The sequence below is a fragment of the Capricornis sumatraensis genome, chromosome 4 (assembly GCF_032405125.1).
Source record: "Capricornis sumatraensis isolate serow.1 chromosome 4, serow.2, whole genome shotgun sequence".
Classification (NCBI taxonomy): domain Eukaryota; kingdom Metazoa; phylum Chordata; class Mammalia; order Artiodactyla; family Bovidae; genus Capricornis; species Capricornis sumatraensis.
This window is the reverse complement of record NC_091072.1, coordinates 7,348,186-7,365,434: the sequence shown is the minus strand read 5'-3', so window position 1 is coordinate 7,365,434 and position 17,249 is coordinate 7,348,186. Positions and strand designations below refer to the sequence as shown.

Below are 17,249 nucleotides of genomic sequence, written 5' to 3'. Positions count from 1 at the left end.
AGACCCAGGGCTGGGATTTGGTGGACCCAGGCTGCAAGAGAGTTTTAAATGATTATTTAAGATAGACGGGATTAGGGGATCTAGAATCGGATTTATAAGACAGAATGAATTTAATTAGAGTATGTGTAAATAGGCTAAGCCATGTAAATAACCAAGCCATGCCTGCGGGGCAACTGGAGAGGTCTGACAGAGCATGGTCGACTGGAGAAGGGAATGGCAAGCCACTTCAGTATCCTTGCCTTGAGAACCCCATGAACAGTATGAAAAGACAAAATGATAGGATACCAAAAGAGGAACTCCCCAGGTCATTAGGTGCCCAATATGCCACTGGAGATCAGTGGAGAAATAACTCCAGAAAGAATGAAGGGATGGAGCCAAAGCAAAAACAATACCCAGCTGTGGATGTGACTGGTGATAGAAGCAAGATCTGATGCTGTAAAGAGCAATATTGCATAGGAACCTGGAATGTCAGGTCCATGAATCAAGGCAAATTGGAAGTGGTCAAACAAGAGATGGCAAGGGTGAACGTCGACATTCTAGGAATCAGCGAACTAAAATGGACTGGAATGGGTGAATTTAACTCAGATGACCATTATATCTACTACTGCGGACAGGAAACCCTCAGAAGAAATGGAGTGGCCATCATGGTCAACAGAAGAGTCCGAAATGCAGTACTTGGATGCAATCTCAAAAACGACAGAATGATCTCTGTTCATTTCCAAGGCAAACCATTCAATATCACAGTTATCCAAGTCTATGCCCCAACCAGTAACACTGAAGAAGCTGAAGTTGAATGGTTTTATGAAGACCTACAAGACCTTTTAGAACTAACACCCAAAAAAGATGTCTTTTTCATTATAGGGGACTGGAATGCAAAAGTAGGAAGTCAAGAAACACCTGGAGTAACAGGCAAATTTGGCCTTGGAATGTGGAATGAAGCAGGGCAAAGACTAATAGAGTTTTGCCAAGAAAACGCACTGGTCATAGCAAACACCCTCTTACAACAACACAAGAGAAGACTCTACACATGGACATCACCAGATGGTCAACACCAAAATCAGATTGATTATATTCTCTGCAGCCAAAGGTGGAGAAGTTCTATACAGTCAACAAAAACAAGACCAGGAGCTGACTGTGGCTCAGATCATGAACTCCTTATTGCCAAATTCAGACTTAAATTGAAGAAAGTAGGGAAAACCACTAGACCATTCAGGTATGACCTAAATCAAATCACTTATGATTATACAGTGGAAGTGAGAAATAGATTTAAGGGCCTAGATCTGATAGATAGAGTGCCTGATGAACTATGGAATGAGGTTCATGACATTGTACAGGAGACAGGGATCAAGACCATCCCTATGGAAAAGAAATGCAAAAAAGCAAAATGGCTGTCTGGGGAGGCCTTACAAATAGCTGTGAAAAGAGAAGCGAAAAGCAAAGGAGAAAAGGTAAGATATAAGCATCTGAATGCAGAGTTCCAATGCAAGAAGAGATAAGAAAGCCTTCTTCAGCGATCAATGTAAAGAAATAGAGGAAAAGAACAGAATGGGAAAGACTAGAGATCTCTTCAAGAAAATTAGAGATACCACGGGAAGATTTCATGCAAAGATGGGCTCGATAAAGGACAGAAATGGTCTGGACCTAACAGAAGCAGAAGATATTAAGAAGAGGTGGCAAGAATACACGGAAGAACTGTACAAAAAAGATCTTCATGACTTGGATAATCATGATGATGTGATCACTAATCCAGAGCCAGACATCTTGGAAAGTGAAGTCAAGTGGGCCTTAGGAAGCACCACTACCAACAAAGCTAGTGGAGGTGATGGAATTCCAGTTGAGCCCTTTCAAATCCTGAAAGATGATGCTGTGAAAGTGCTGCACTCAATATGCCAGCAAATTTGGAAAACTCAGCAGTGGCCACAGGACTGGAAAAGGTCAGTTTTCATTCCAATTCCAAAGAAAGGCAATGCCAAAGAATGCTCAAACTACTGCACAATTGCACTCATCTCACATGCTAGTAAAGTAATGCTCAAAATTCTCCAATCCAGGCTTCAGCAATACGTGAACCATGAACTCCCTGATGTTCAAGCTGGTTTTAGAAAAGGCAGAGGAACCAGAGATCAAATTGCCAGCATCTGCTGGATCATCGAAAAGGCAAGAGAGTTCCAGAAAAACATCTATTTCTGTTTTATTGACTATGCCAAAGCCTTTGACTGTGTGGATCACAATAAACTGTGGAAAATTCTGAAAGAGATGGGAATACCAGACCACCTAACCTGCCTCTTGAGAAATCTGTATGCAGGTCAGGAAGCAACAGTTAGAACTGGACATGGAACAACAGACTGGTTCCAAATAGGAAAAGGAGTACATCAAGGTTGTATATTGTCACCCTGCTTATTTAACTTATATGCAGAGTATATCATGAGAAACGCTGGACTGGAAGAAACACAAGCTGGAATCAAGATTGCCAGGAGAAATATCAATAACCTCAGATATGCAGATGACACCACCCTTATGGCAGAAAGTGAAGAAGAGCTAAAAAGCCTCTTGATGAAAGTGAAAGAGGAAAGTGAAAAAGTTGGCTTAAAGCTCAACATTCAGAAAACTAAGATCATGGCATCTGGTCCCATCACTTCATGGGAAATAGATGGGGAAACAGTGGAAACAGTGTCAGACTTTATTTTGGGGGGCTCCAAAATCACTGCAGATGGTGACTGCAGCCATGAAATTAAAAGATGCTTACTCCTTGGAAGAAAGCTATGACCAACTTAGATAGTATAGTCAGAAGCAGAGACATTACTTTGCCGACTAAGATCCGTCTAGTCAAGGGTATGGTTTTTCCTGTGGTCATGTATGGATATGAGAGTTGGACTGTGAAGAAGGCTGAGTGCCGAAGAATTGATGCTTTTGAGCTGTGGTGTTGGAGAAGACTCTTGAGAGTCCCTTGGACTGCAAGGAGATCCAACCAGTCCATTCTGAAGGAGATCAACCCTGGGATTTCTTTGGAAGGAGTGATGCTAAAGCTGAAGCTCCAGTACTTTGGCCACCTCATGCGAAGAGCTGACTCATTGGAAAAGACTGTGATGCTGGGAGGGATTGGGGGCAGGAGGAAGGGGACGACTGAGGATGAGATGGCCGGATGGCATCACGGACTCGATGGACGTGAGTCTGAGTGAACTCCTGGAAATGGTGATGAACAGGGAGGCCTGGCGTGCTGCGATTCATGGGGTCGCAAAGAGTCGGACACAACTGAGCGACTGAACTGAACTGAAAGAAGCTAAAGAGTGAATGTAGTAGCTGTTTCAAGGCACAGATGTGGATGGTGCCAGGAGCGCAGCTGGAGTTGTGGGTGAGCGTGGCCTGGGGCACCGATGGCCTGGGGTGGCGGTGGGGCGGGGAGTGCTTCCGGGAACCAGGACCTCGGCCCCGCCTGATGCCTGGAGGTACTGGCCCTGCTGCCCAAAGGCTTGGTTGTAGGAATCATTAATGATAAGAAATGCTGCATTCTCTAGAAAGAAAGAAAGAAAGTAAGTGAAGTTGCTCAGTCGAGCCTGACTCTTTGCAGTCCCATGGACAGTAGCCTGCACCAAGCTCCTCTGTCCATGGGATTTTCAAGGCAAGAGTACTGGAGTGGATTGCCATTTCCTTCTCCAGGGAATCTTCCCAACCCAGGGATCGAACCCAGGTCTCTCACATTACAGACAGACGCTTTACCGTCTGAGTCACCAGGTTCTTTATAATTAGATGCCTACCTCTTGAAAGAAGCCTATACCAGTACCATCTGTGGATTTAGATTGTTAAAAGATGATGATTCTGACCCCGGTTTAGATTTTTAAAAGTTAATGATTCTGAGCCGGGTTCGGAGAAAGAGGATGACTCTGTTTGGAGAAACCTTGTTATCTGCAGGTTCAGTTCTGTAGCAGCCTTGCCCGGGGGTGGCTTGCTGGGTCACAGGTCTGTCTGCACTCAGTGGAGATGCAGTTAGACCGCTGACCCCTTCCTGACTCAGTCCCACCTCCTCCGGGCCCTGGGAGCTTGGCTTCCCACGGCTCCATGCTGTGGCGGAGGGAGGCGCTTGTGTGCTCTGCGAGGACCAGTTGCCCGAGAGCATGAACAGGCTTTACAGGGAATCGCTTCATGTTTTCAAAGACCTCCTTCGAGCCTCCTGAGCGTTGTCTCCCTTCTCCCACAAGTGGTCCCTGTAGGGGGGCTGGATTCTGCCCTAGTGAGAGCTCTGCAGACCTTCTCTCGGCCTCCCGAGCCTGCACCAGGAGCCCCGGGGGCTTCAGGAGAGGTACCTGCCCCGTGCATCCTCGAAGCCTGCATTCAGCTCCTGAGTCCCCGTGCCCCCGGGGGAGAAGCACCTGGATGAGTCACGGCCCTGGGCTCCTCTCTGTGGCTCCAGAGGGAGATGAAAGAGGCCGCCCCGCAATCTCAGTGGAAAGCAAAGAACAGAGACGCTGTGCAGCAGACCTGCAGTCCCCACAAAAGGGGGGGGGGGGTGAGGACAGAAGGAGGAGGGGTCCTGAGAGGCCTGGAGATGGGTGATCCCCGGCGGATGCCTGCGTTCCCCGTTCCCGCCTTGTAGATGCTCGGCCCAGGGCTGAGTCCCGGCCAGAGAGGGACTCAGAGGGAGGAATGGGAGGGGAAGGGCTGCCCTGGTGGCTCAGCTGGTAAAGAATCCACCTGCAATGTGGGAGACCCTGGTTCAATCCCTGGGTCGGGAAGTTCCCCTGGAGAAGGGATCGGCTACACACTCCAGTATTCTTGGGCTTCCCTGATGGGTCCGATGGTGAAGAATCCATCGCAATGCGGGACATCTGGGTTCAGTCCCTGGGTCGTGAAGATCCCCTGCATGGCAACCCACTCCAGCATTCTTGCCTGGAGCATCCCATGGACAGAGGAGCCTGGCAGGCTACAGTCTCTGGGGTCATAAAGAGTCAGACATGACTGGACGGCTAAGCACAGCACAACACACAGGGGAAGGAAGGACGAGGAGGAGAAAACCCAGTAAATCGCAGAGAAGAGGAGGAAGCCTGTCTGGTGTTTCATCAGATTTGATTGTTTTTTTTTTCTGATGGTAGGAAAATACCCATGAGCCCAGTGACCCTGAGGAGGTGTGGAATTGAGGCACCAGGGGATGAAAGGTTCACTCACAAAGTGGGGATGTTTTGTGTGGTCAGGCCCAGGAGCCCCACCCCACGGTTGAGCGGAGATGTTGGGACCTGTGGTCACCGCAGCGAGGGATACGGTGGAGTTGGAGTGACAGCGGCACTCGGGGGGCCCATTGTGGCCCCAGTAGGCTGGCCCTGCCACGCTGGCCGTGCTGCTTCTGCAGGTGAAGTTACGTAAGATGGGCGACTACCCCTGAGCGGGTCCCACAGGCTTCATCTACTTCAGTGCTTCCAGAAGCATCCACGGGGCCACGTGACCCACGTGATGGCCCTAGTGCCCCGCATAGATCGTTATGGTCACTTCTTCTGAAATGGCTGTTGTTTCTAAGAGATAATTTTATCACACTTGTTAGTAAGTATAATATTAAAGTGTTTAATCATATGGCAGAAAATGTAGATAAATAGCAAAAAAGAAAAACCATAACCCCGACTAACATCACAGCTGATCTTATTTGGCGTATTTCCTCACAGTCCTTTAAGACCCCTGAAAAAGTATAAATGCAGATTTCTGTCCAACGTTGCACATTTTTTTGGTCGTGGTTTTTCTAGAGTCTTCATTAACTGTGATTTTTAAATTGACGGTATTTTCATTTCTTTGGGGATTTGAGTGGAAGCATTTTGCGTTTTCTAATAATTATTAAATGTGGAGATTGAATCTGAATTGTAAACAAAAACGTCCCGTGCTAGCTCCCGGCGGTACGCGCCGCTCGGCAGCTGAGTTAGTTCTCAGAGCTCTCCCCTCGTGTCTGTTCACAGGGATCTACCGCACAGAGAGGGATAAAGGCACGTTGTACGAGCTCACGTTCCGAGGGGACCACAAGCACGAGTTCAGACGCCTGGTCTTGTTCCGGCCGTTCGGCCCCATCATGAAGGTGAAGAAGGAGCAGCTGAACATGGCCAGCACGCTCGTCAACGTCATCGTGCCGCTGGCCAGGAGGGTGGACAAGTTCCGGCAGTTCATGCAGAACTTCAGGTGTGTGTGACTCGCGGGTGGCTCCTGCCCGCCCGGCACGCGGGCCCCTTTCTCTCCCTGCTCGGCTCTGTTTTCTTCCTGTGAAGTTGATCGTTATATTCGCCTTTCCCTGGAGCAATTAGACGCGACTTCCCTGGTGGCTCAGACGGTAAAACGTCTGCCTGCAATGCGGGAGACCTGGGTTCAACCCCTGGGTGGGGACGATCCCCTGGAGAAGGAAATGGCAACCCATTCCAGTATTCTTGCCTGGAAAATTCCATGGACAGAGGAGCCTGGTGGGCTGCAGTCCATGGCGTCGCAAAGAGTCGGACACAACAGTGAGACTTCACTTTCTTCTTTCTTTCTGGTGGCACAGTGGTAAAGAATCCGCCTGCCAGTACAGGAGATGAAAAAGACCCGGGTTCCATCCCTGGGTCAGGAAGATCCCTGGGAGCAGTAATTCTTGCCTGGAAAGTTGCCTGGATAGAGGAGCCTGGCGGGCTACCATCCATGGGGTGACAAAGAGTCGGACAATGAGCACTCAGAGCAATTGGAAAGCGGGTAGATTTCCCTTTGGAAGTCCGGGTCAGGAGGGCTGGGTTTTCCTCGGGGTCTGCAGAGACGGCCGGACACCTGGGGGTTCTGTTCTGACTGCAGTGGCTCAGGGTGGGGGCCACGGGTGGACTGGGCCCTCTTCCAGGCCCCAAAGACCTCCGCCCTCATGCCCGTGAACCTGTGCGTCCGGCTGCAGCCTGGCTTCCGTTCCAGCCCCACTCCAGCAGTGGCTGGAATGCTCTCAGCAGAGTCTTTTATTTTAATCCGTGTCTCCTCAGAGGTTACGTGTAGAATCATGCTGAGAAGTATCATTTTTGTAGATACTTGAGAAGACTTAAACGGGTTTTTGTTCGGATGCAGTGGTAGTTTTCATATGTGTCTTCAAGCTCCTGACTTGTAAGTGCCGTGTCGAATCTTACACGCTTGTTGGCGACACTCAGGCTGCTTGAGGTCAGTCAGCAGCTAGCTTGGCCAGCTTATCTTAAAGATAGAAAGTCGTATGTGTCTAATGATACATCTTGGAATATCAAGCTTATTTTTCATCTTTTATCACTAAATGCACATTAAAGTCGCTTGGTCATGTCCGACTCTTTGTGACCCCATGGACTATACAGAATACTAGAGTGGGTAGCCTTTCCCTTCTCCAGGGGATCTTCCTAACCCAAGGATCGAACCCAGGTCTCCTTCAGTGCAGGCAAATTCTTTATCAGTTGACCCACAAAGGAAGCCCATGAATACTGGAGTGGATAGCCTATCCCTTCTCCAGCAGATCTTCCCAACCCAGGGATCGAACCCGGGTCTCCTGCATTGCAGGCGGATTCTTTGCCAGTTGAGCCATAAAGGAAGCCCATGAATACTGGGGTGTGGGTAACCTATCCCTTCTCCAGCAGATCTTCCCAACCCAGGGATCGAACCCGGGTCTCCTGCATTGCAGGCAGATTCTTTACCAACTGAGCTATCAGGGATTAAAAGCCAGTAATGCTCAATATAAGGGTGTGGTTGATACTTGTCCACATTCTGGGTCGTGAGCATAGTTGAAGAGAAACCCTCCTCAACTCCCTGGCCGGGTTTCAGAGATGGGAGTAAACAAAGCCCGTCACTGTGTGCTGGATCCCGGGAAGCCCAGCACTTGTGTGCCAAGATCCCTTGCTGTCTTGTAACCTCAGTCTGAATGTATCCCTCAAGCAGAGGTGACAGCTCCTGTCGAGATGGCCCTCCTGTCGAGATGGGCTCATTCCAGCTCCCGGAACCTTCCCCACTGGCATGTCCAGGCCTAGAGATGGGAACGCCTCTGCGGGCACCGGGAGGCCTGCTGCTCTCATCCCTGAGTCCTGCCTACACCCCGTCATTAAGCTTTGTAAAGCGAAAGTGAAGTCGCTCAGTCGTGTCTGACTCTTGCAACCCCATGGGCTGTAGCCCGCCCAACTCCTCTGTCCATGGGATTCTCCAGGCAAGAGTACTGGAGTGGGATGGCATGTCCTTCTCCAGGGGATCTTCCTGACCCAGGGATTGAACTCCGGTCTCTTGCACTGCAAGCAGATTCTTTACTATCTGAGTCACCAGGGAATAGGCTGAGCTTTGTAAATGGGTCCTTAATAAATTTTCACCAACTTGAAAGAGTAACGCTTTTCTAGCTAAATGTTAAGGTCACAATCCAGAGTCTCTGGGGGTCTGACCGTCCCTTCATTCAGAATCCTGCGGTGGCGCTCCTGAACACCCGGTTCTAACTGCCCGAACCTGGGGTGGGCCGGCTGTGTACTCAGTGTCTACCCGGTGTGGACCAGGTCACTGCCTGTGCCCCAGGGCAGGCTGCCGCTCTGGAGAGGAAGCTGGCGGTCGTTTGGACCTGAAGTCGTCTCCACGTAATTTCTGCCCAGGGCTCTGGTTCTGGGCTCCCTCTCTCTTCTCTGGATCAGGAGCTGCCTTCAGCCGTGCTGTCCCAAGGGGCTGGCTGGGCTGAGCTCCCCTTTCCTCCTCTGCAGAACACGCTGGGGCACACCCCTTGCCTGTCAGCAATGCCCCTCTGGCTCCAGCCCTGAAGTGGCTGGTGCTTGGCTCCCTTTAGCCTCCCCGGGTGCACCCGTGTCCCTCTCTGCCTTCTCTTCGGACCGGCCCAGTGTGCTGGTGGAAGCATACATGCTGAGGGGGGCTGACCCGGCGGTGGGCACCAGGCCGGAAGGGAAGGCCAGCCATTGCTCCCGAGGCTGGTGTGCCCACTCCCAGGACGAGTTTACAGTGAGATCCGTGGGCCAGGAAGCTCCCTGGAGCTTGCAGGGCCCTGAGGCTGGCTTCAGCACCCAGGCCTCTCCCTGGTGAACTGGACTCGAGAGGCGGTGCTCACCCTGGAGGGCTGTCTGCTCGGGATCTGGCCAAGCCCTCCCTGCAGGGCCCCGAACCTGAGAGAGCAGAATTCTCCTGGGCTTCCCCAGTTCAGTTACTGCCTTGGTGTCATGAGGATGGCCGATAATTAACAGTAGGAGTAACACTGGAAGGGAAATATTGTTGAAAAAGGTAATGAGTACCTAGTACCTTAAATGAAAATTAATTCTAGTTAAAGCTTTAAAAACAAAAATTCAAGGCCCCTTTCTCTTGCCTGGCACTGTTCCCTTCCCTGTTGTCACACATGGGCAGTGGGGTCCTTGGGGACCGGGGGGGCCCTTGTGTGCACCAGACCCTTGACCAGACTGCAGGGGATGAGAGGAGCCTGGCTTCACGCAGAGAGGAGTGTAGTCACACAGTTAGAAGTAGAGGCCGGGAAAGCAGGAGGAGAAAGACTTCCTCAACGGAGGGCGCTTGAGCAGAGCTGACAGCAGAGTCTGCTCCGTGGTCCAGCAGCTTCTGAGCATACTGAGGTCTCTGAAAAGTTGGGCTGAGATGGGATACTTAAACCTGTGCTCAGACACTCAGTCGTGTCCAACTCTTTGTGACCCTGTGGACTGTAGCCCGCCAGGTTCCTCTGTCCATGGGACCCTCCAGGCAAGGATACTGGAGTGGGTTGCCATTTCCTCCTCCAGGGGATCTTCCAGACCCAGGGATCAAACCCAAGTCTCTTACGTTTCCTCCACTGACAGGCAGATTCTTTCCTCCAGCACCACTTGGGAAGCCTAAAACCTTCTTGTTCTTGTTGTTCGGTCGCTTAGTCGTGTCCTGCGACTCCATGGACTGCAGCATGCCAGGCCTCCCCATCCTTCACTGTCTCAAGGAGTTTGCTCAGACTCATGTCCATTGAGCTGATGATGCCATCCAACCATCTCATCCTCTGTCATCTCCTTCTCCTCCTGCCTTTGCGCATCGGGGTCTTTTCTGTTGAATCGGGTCTTCACATCAGGTGGCCAAAGTATTGGAGCTTCAGCTTCAGCATCGGCCCTTCCAATGAATATGCAGGGTTGATTTCCTTTAGCCCCAATACCTGGAGCTATTCAATTTCGAGTCAGAACTTGGTGAAGGTGACATTTCAAGTTGTCCAGCAGGAAATGGATCAGTCATTCGGTACATGGCTTTAGCACAACTGACCAAACGGTAGAAAAAATTTCATTCTGACTTCTCACCAAAAGCCAGAGTAAACTCTGGTCAATTAAATATTTAAATGCAATTAAAATGATCATAAGAGTATTGGGAGAGAATACAAGCTGATGTTTATTCAGTGTAAAATGATCATAAGAGTATTGGGAGAGAATACAAGCTGATGTTTATTCAGTGTTCGGTGTTGTCTGTGTGAAGCCACTTCCATCCAGGAGTGGAAACTGTTGCTACTGATTCTGAACCATTCTGGTAGTCACGAAAAGTGGAACCATGCGTGATCTTTTTTCCTCTTTCGGATTCTCTCTGTCTTAAGACATTTTTATATTGTTCTGGAAGTGTTTATACCATTGCCTTATTTTTTATGCTTTGTTTAAAAATTCAATGGAAGTTTTTTTTCTTTTTTTTTTTTTGCTTTTATAATTTAAACCTGACTTTTACATTTGTGAAAGTGATACATGGCTATAATGAGATGTTTACATGGTAGAACACAACCAGGAATAAGTTATTTAAAAACTCATGTTTGGCCCTGTTTCCCTAAATTAGCCATTTTAAACATTAATTAAACATTCTTGGCACCTTTCTTTGCACGTCTACAGATAGAAAAATAACACATTTGAAATGTCATTCAGTATGAGACGTGCTCTATGTTCTATTTTTAATGAGAGAATTAAGTTTTTCCTCACTTAAACCTATAGCCATGAAATTAAAAGGCGCTTACTCCTTGGAAGGAAAGTTATGACCAACCTAGATAGCATATTGAAAAGCAGAGACATTACTTTGCCAACAACGGTCCATCTAGTCAAGGCTGTGGTTTTTCCAGTGGTCATGTTATGGATGTGAGAGTTGGACTGTGAAGAAAGCTGAGCGCTGAAGAATTGATGCTTTTGAACTGTGGTGTTGGAGAAGACTCTTGAGAGTCCCTTGGACTGCAAGGAGATTCAACCAGTCCATCCTAAAGGAGATCAGTCCTTAGTGTTCATTGGAGGGACTGATGCTAAAGCTGAAACTCCAGTACTTTGGCCACCTCATGCAAAGAGTTGACTCATTGGAAAAGACCCTGATGCTGGGAGAGATTGGGGGCAGGAAGAGAAGGGGACGACAGAGGATGAGATGGCTGGATGGCATCACCGACTCGATGGACGTGAGTTTGAGTGAATTCCCGGAGTTGATGAAGGACAGGGAGGTCTGGTGTGCTGCAATTCATGGGGTCGCAAAGAGTCGGACACAACTGAGCGACTGAACTGAAACTGAAACTTATAGAAAAGAATCTGCATTATGACAGAAGGAATTACTGCTCTTTGAGAAAATGTTTCTGTGCTATAAGAGGTATTAGTTCCTGGGGCTTCCCTGGTCATCCAGTGGATTAAGAATCTGCCTGCCAATGCAACGGACGTGGGTTCGATCCTTGGTCTGGGAAAATCTGCTATGGAGCAGCTAAGCCCATGTACCACACCTACTGGGCCTGCGCACCCCGGAGCCCATGTTCCGAAACAAGAGAGGCCTCCACGATGAGAGGCTCATGCCCCAGAACTAGAGAGTCGCCCCCGCTTGCCGCAACCGGAGAGAGCCTACAGGCAGCAGTGAAGACCCAGCACATCCAAAAATCTGAGAGAGAGAGAGAGAGATACTAGTTCTGTCTAATTAGAGGTCTGATTACAGATGGCTCTGAAGGTAAAACGTGTTTTACGAAGCTGAGCAGACTGAAATCTGCCGGAGTCCAGCCCCCGCAGGATCCAGGGGAACTTGAAGGAAAAACGACGTCGGTGGATGATTTAGAGAGAGATAAGGAAAGAATATTGTAGATACAAAAATAGAGGAGAGAAAGAGGCTGATATTCCTTGGTTTACATAGAAAGCCAATAAAACTTCGAGACAGGAAGTTCGCCCTGTTCACGGAGGCCACAGGTGCCTTCTCGGTTTCCCGAGGGAGTGAAGACGCAGAACATCTTCTCATTCAGGTCTTAGAAACCTGGGCGGATAAGTGAACGCAGGGAGCCTCTATGCTCCAAGGGATCAGCCTGGAAAAAAAAGTAAGAGAGAAAAAAGAGAAAAAAGAAAAACACGGGGTGACCAAGCTTTTTCAAGCGAGGCCCAATAGCTTTATTATTAAAAGGTACTTTTATACCTTGTCTTATACATAGAGGGAAATGAAAGATGCAAAGTCATACACAGTCAGCCCAAACATTACATCTGTTTTGTCTTTATCAAAACCAGGATTATTTTTGCAAACCTTTTCCAAAAACAATATTGTGTACATTATCTTCTGGCCTTGGAGGCCTGTGAACATTTTATGACCCTCTTTTGATAAAGGCTGTTCAACCAAAAAACATACTTTTCCCTTGAAATGTTTTTTCTTATATTTCTAATCTATGTCAGCCTCAAAAAGTATTAAACAGAGTTACATTTTCAGGAAGCAAAGGTGTAGTGAGTTACAAGAAAGAATCAATTAGCTCAAAAGTCTGATGTGGTTAATTTCAAGGCTACACTTGTTTTTCTTACTTTCCAACTGTGTTAACTAATGCACTCCCAGGTGCACAGTGGATAAGAGATATGGGAACTTAGCAACAAGCATTGGCCCAATAATGAAATCCTATGCCTAGCACTACTCTTAATAACTTTTAACTCTTTACAAGGCTCTATGTTTTAGGCTTTCCATGCCTCTCACAGTTGGGAGGATGTAAATAATCATATGCGTAGCTGCAAGAGTCTGGATATACCTGCCAAGCAAGTTATAATGCCAACAGAGGGGTTTTGATTGCACATATTCCTCTCATGTCCAGGAGACTTATTAGCTATAGCCCTAAGTTAATTTTTTCCAGAGAAAGGTGGTCAGGAATAGCCCCCTGTTAATGTCAGAGGAGTTGGTGAAAGTCATGAAATAGTAAAACAGATTCTGGTTTTGGGGTAGATGCTCGAGAATGCCTAGGGAGCCCGTTGAGTCCTGAAGCCTTGCTTAACAGTTCTCTTCCACGTGACCTTGTCATGGGTGGGATCTCCCGTGGTGGCTCCCGGCAGAAATCGTCATATGTATCTCTACCCCATATATTAATGTTAGGCTAGATCAACCGAAAAATCCCGGTAAGAAGAAGAGAGGAGCACGGTTATGTTTCCTCCCTCTCTGGGGCCCATCTCCCCATGTCTCAGCTGCCTGTTATTTTTACCTCAGTGGGGTTTGCAGCCCTGACAATCTGTCGTAACCACGGCTCCTGTGCGTCAGTGGATTTAGGGCCTTTATCAGCAGTGCGCTGACAGTGATGCCTTCATTCCTGAGGTTTAGGGTGTCTGGATTTCATGGTCAAGGTGTCTCTTCAAGAAGGGTCCTGAGTGCCTGAGAACAGAAAGCCTACTTGTCATCTGCGCAGTTTAAGGGTGCCGTGGCTGGGCTTAACGCTCTTGGATGCGTTTCCTTTCCTTGGGAGGTTGTGGAGGTTCTTCTGCATATGACGACGCCGTGGAGAAGTGTGAGGCCTGCTTTGCTTTGTCTTTCCTGAAGTTGACAGAAGAATGCCTGCCTTCATCGTGAGTCGTGGTCCCTTAACCAGAATGCGTCTCAGCTCAGGGTCTTGTTTTCCTGTCTCCTGTAATTCCGTTTCCTTGTCTGTGGAAGATTGTTGCTGAACCCCAAAAGATGCTGGGATTCTTGGCCTCCGGAGGAGAAGGATTCAATCCAGGGCCAGAGACAAGGCTTGGTCACTCAGAGCTTTGGGGTAATAAAGTTCTATTAAAGCATAAAAGAGATAGAGAAAGCTTCTGACACAGACATCAGAAGGGGGCAGAAAGAGTGCCCGCCTTGCTAATGTTAGCAATAGAGTTATATACTCTCCAATTAGTTACTACAATAAATCGAAAGAATGTCCGGAGGTTTGCAAAGATCTTACTAGACCTACTCCCACAATCCGCATTTCAAGATAACAGGATTAGCCAGAAGGCCCTCAGGAAGGAGAAACTGTCCTCAAGCAGGATACATGCCTGCTATATAATCCTTAGCACAGAGTCCAAACCCAGTTGCTAGTTGTGTAATCATCAGTTCCGGGCTTAAAGATAAAAACGTTTTATGTGACTAAGACTAAGGAATGTAGAGAGAGAGAAAAAAAAAGTTTGTCCTTTTCTTCCTTCTTGAGAATTCCAGACCCCTATCTCCACTTTGAGAGCCCTAGACCCCTTTTTCCTCCTTGGGGACCCTGGACTTCTTACCAGTCTGCCTAGGAATTGACGCTCTCATTTGTTGTAGTGGATTCTTTCATTTCAGGGAGTTTTTTGGTGTTCTAATTGCTGCTTTGTTACTGATTTCTCTGTTTCTCGGACCTACTTATGGATTTTGTAGGTTTTCTCAGGGTATTCGCTGCCCTCTAATTTTTAATGCTTTCGTCTTTAATCTGCTTTCACACAAGCCTTTCCTTTATGCGAGGAATTTGATTTTCAGATGGAAAGCCTCGTTTCCCTCAGCCTCGGTGGCTAATGGAAAGGTAGCTGCCATTTGTTGGGTGAGACAAAATTTTCCTAGCGTGAGACCCTCAGGGCCTTTATTGAAGAGGCCGTGAACAGGAGATGGAGGATGTTCCTGGACTGACCAGAAGTGATGCGGCTGAAGCTCCAGGGCTGTCCCTGCCCTCAGTGGGAATGACACTGGCGTGTACCCTGAGGAGACGTATGGACCGCTGCGGTCAGGTGCGCTGGGGCCGCCCGCGGGCCTGTGTGCTCTGGCACCCCACTGTTGCTATGGAGATGAGATGGCTCATCACTCCAGCAGGTGCCTCCTCTCTTGCTGTCTGGGGGCCCCGGTCCCTGGAGGAACCTCACAGGGTCCACGAGCCATTTCCCCTCCCATGACGGCCCCGGGTGCCTCCACTCCCAGGACATCTTCAGCCTGGCCCAGAGCAGAGGGGGTGCACCCAGGAGAACTCGCTTCAGATTCAGTTCCCTTTGCCTAGTGGTGTGTTGGCTTAAACTGACCTCCCCCTCCTTTTGAAAAATCACCTCATTCTGCCTTCTTAGAGACTCTTCTTGCGTTTGCTTTCTGGCTTCTCGGTTCCCTAGGCATCCGGCTTACCCGTCGTTAAGCGCGTCTGTCTCCTCGTGTAGTTTGTTTGTAGTTGCAAGTTGGCTCGACTTTTATTTTGACACCTTCCAGCTGGACTGAGAACCCTTCCCCATGTTGCTCTGAGCCTTCTCAGACTTTGCTGGCTATTTTTGTTTAATGTTCCCCTGTTTCCCTTCCTCCAACTCTTCTCTCATCCCTCCCAAGGCATTTATGACATTTAAACATAGTATCAGGGACACCTTTTACTTGAATTTCCTGCAGCACTTTAAAAAATCCTCTTCCTGCTTAGCACCGTTAAGATGTTTCTGGATATTTCTGGGTCTTTAGAAACCAGTGACTGTGGACTCTGAGACGGAGGTGGGGCTGCAGCGTGGGCTGTACTGGGTGGGCAGGGGACCAGCCCAGCCCTGCCGTGTATGCGCTGTGCCAGGCTGCCCACGGGGGCCTCCATCCGGGAGGCCCTTTGTCATCTTTGTGTTCCTGGAAGGAAAGCTTGCACAGCTCACCCAGCCCCGTCCCCCTCCCAGCCTCTCCCCCTGCCTCTCCCTGGGTGGGCAATTCTCTGATCAGACTCTGATGCCGTCCCCCGGAAGTTTCTGGTACACGTTTGAGAAATGGTAATCAATATCATTCACCTTATTTCCATAAAGGTCTCTCTGGGGCCTAATAGAGGCTGTTTTTAACCTCATTTGAGCCACAGATTATGTAGAAACATGTGTTCAAGAGAAGAAAACCGTCAGTTGGCAGTGGTCTCATTTGCTGTCCCGACATGGGCCCCAGGAGTGTGTGTCCCTGTGCCATGGTCGAGGGTCACTATTGACTCTCACGCCTCAGCGCCTCAAATCGTGGCATCCAGGAGTTGTGAGCCCTTCAGCGTGGGGTGCGGGAGGGGATAGGACCCACCAAGCCAAAGAAGGTTGCTTTCTGAAGCCCGATTCTGGTGGGCCCTCGTCCCTGTCTGTTCCCCATGTCTCCCTGGTGTCCTCGCCGACCACAGGGAGACACTGGAGCCTGGCGGGCTGTTTCATGCTTTTTCATTCGCACGGGACATGGTTAAAGCCTCGGTAGGTTTTCTTCTCATCCCCGCTGAGACAAGAACTGTGATGTGATTCCCTTGCATTCGCACCTTCTCGGCCGGGAGAGCCCTTGCCCCAGTCCTCTCCACCTGCGGGGCGTCCACTCGCCTGTCTAGGCTCCGCCTGGATGCCGCCTTGACCTCGGTACCCGTCCCCATCGCCCATCAGAAAGCAGCCACATCCCCGCCACCTCCTTTGCCTCATTAGACCTCTTCCTGCCGTTTTCTGACCTGCTGTGCCTCCCCCTCTCAGCTGCCCATTCCTTGCTGTCAAGTCCCTGAAGTGGGCAGGGTGACCAGTTGTCCCAGTTTGCTCTGAGGCATTTACTGGGTGGTGGGCTTTCAAAGCTAAACTCTGGAGAATCCCAGGAAACCTGGATGGTCCCTCTACAGAGCCACACGTGGTTATTCTTCTACAGTCTTACTCCAGTGAGAATTATGCATCGCACAGCAATGGGACTCAGTGTTTGTCCACTCGTCCTTCAGAGGATGCAGTCCAAAGAGACCTGCTTTGAAGGATACGAAAGTTTGTAAAATTATCAGACAGATGGTGCTGGTGTTCCTCCCTGGGAGGCAGTGTGTGTTGGCCGCTGTGTAGATAGTTTTAATCATGCAGTCTCCAATCAGACGGAGACCTTCTCAAGGGCAGAAACGGCTTACTTGATTGTTAAGACTTCTTGTTTGCTGAATGAAGGCAGGAAGGGGTAAATGAATGAATGGAGTGGGGCCTGGAGGTGGCCCTCAGAATAAATTCTGCTTTGCCTTTTCAGGAAGCCGGAGCTGGTGAATGAGAAGTAAAGGTCCAGTGTGTCTCTGTTTTATTCCTTGAAAACAGGAAGTCCTTTGATGGATTTTAAAATGCCAACAAAGATGTTGCTAGAAAAAACAAGGATGCTTTTTATTCAGGCTCAGTGGGTGACCCTCTCCTGAT

At 49.0% G+C, this 17,249-nt stretch overlaps 1 protein-coding gene across 1 annotated transcript in view; it reads left to right on the top strand.

Moving 5' to 3' along the window:
* CSGALNACT1 (chondroitin sulfate N-acetylgalactosaminyltransferase 1) overlaps positions 1–17,249 on the top strand; it is a 327,536-nt gene that overhangs the window by 281,735 nt on the left and 28,552 nt on the right. Inside the window, exon 4 of the mRNA XM_068970844.1 lies at positions 5,931–6,147. Coding sequence (XP_068826945.1) covers positions 5,931–6,147 — 217 coding nt within the window. The remainder of the gene's footprint in view (positions 1–5,930; positions 6,148–17,249) is intronic.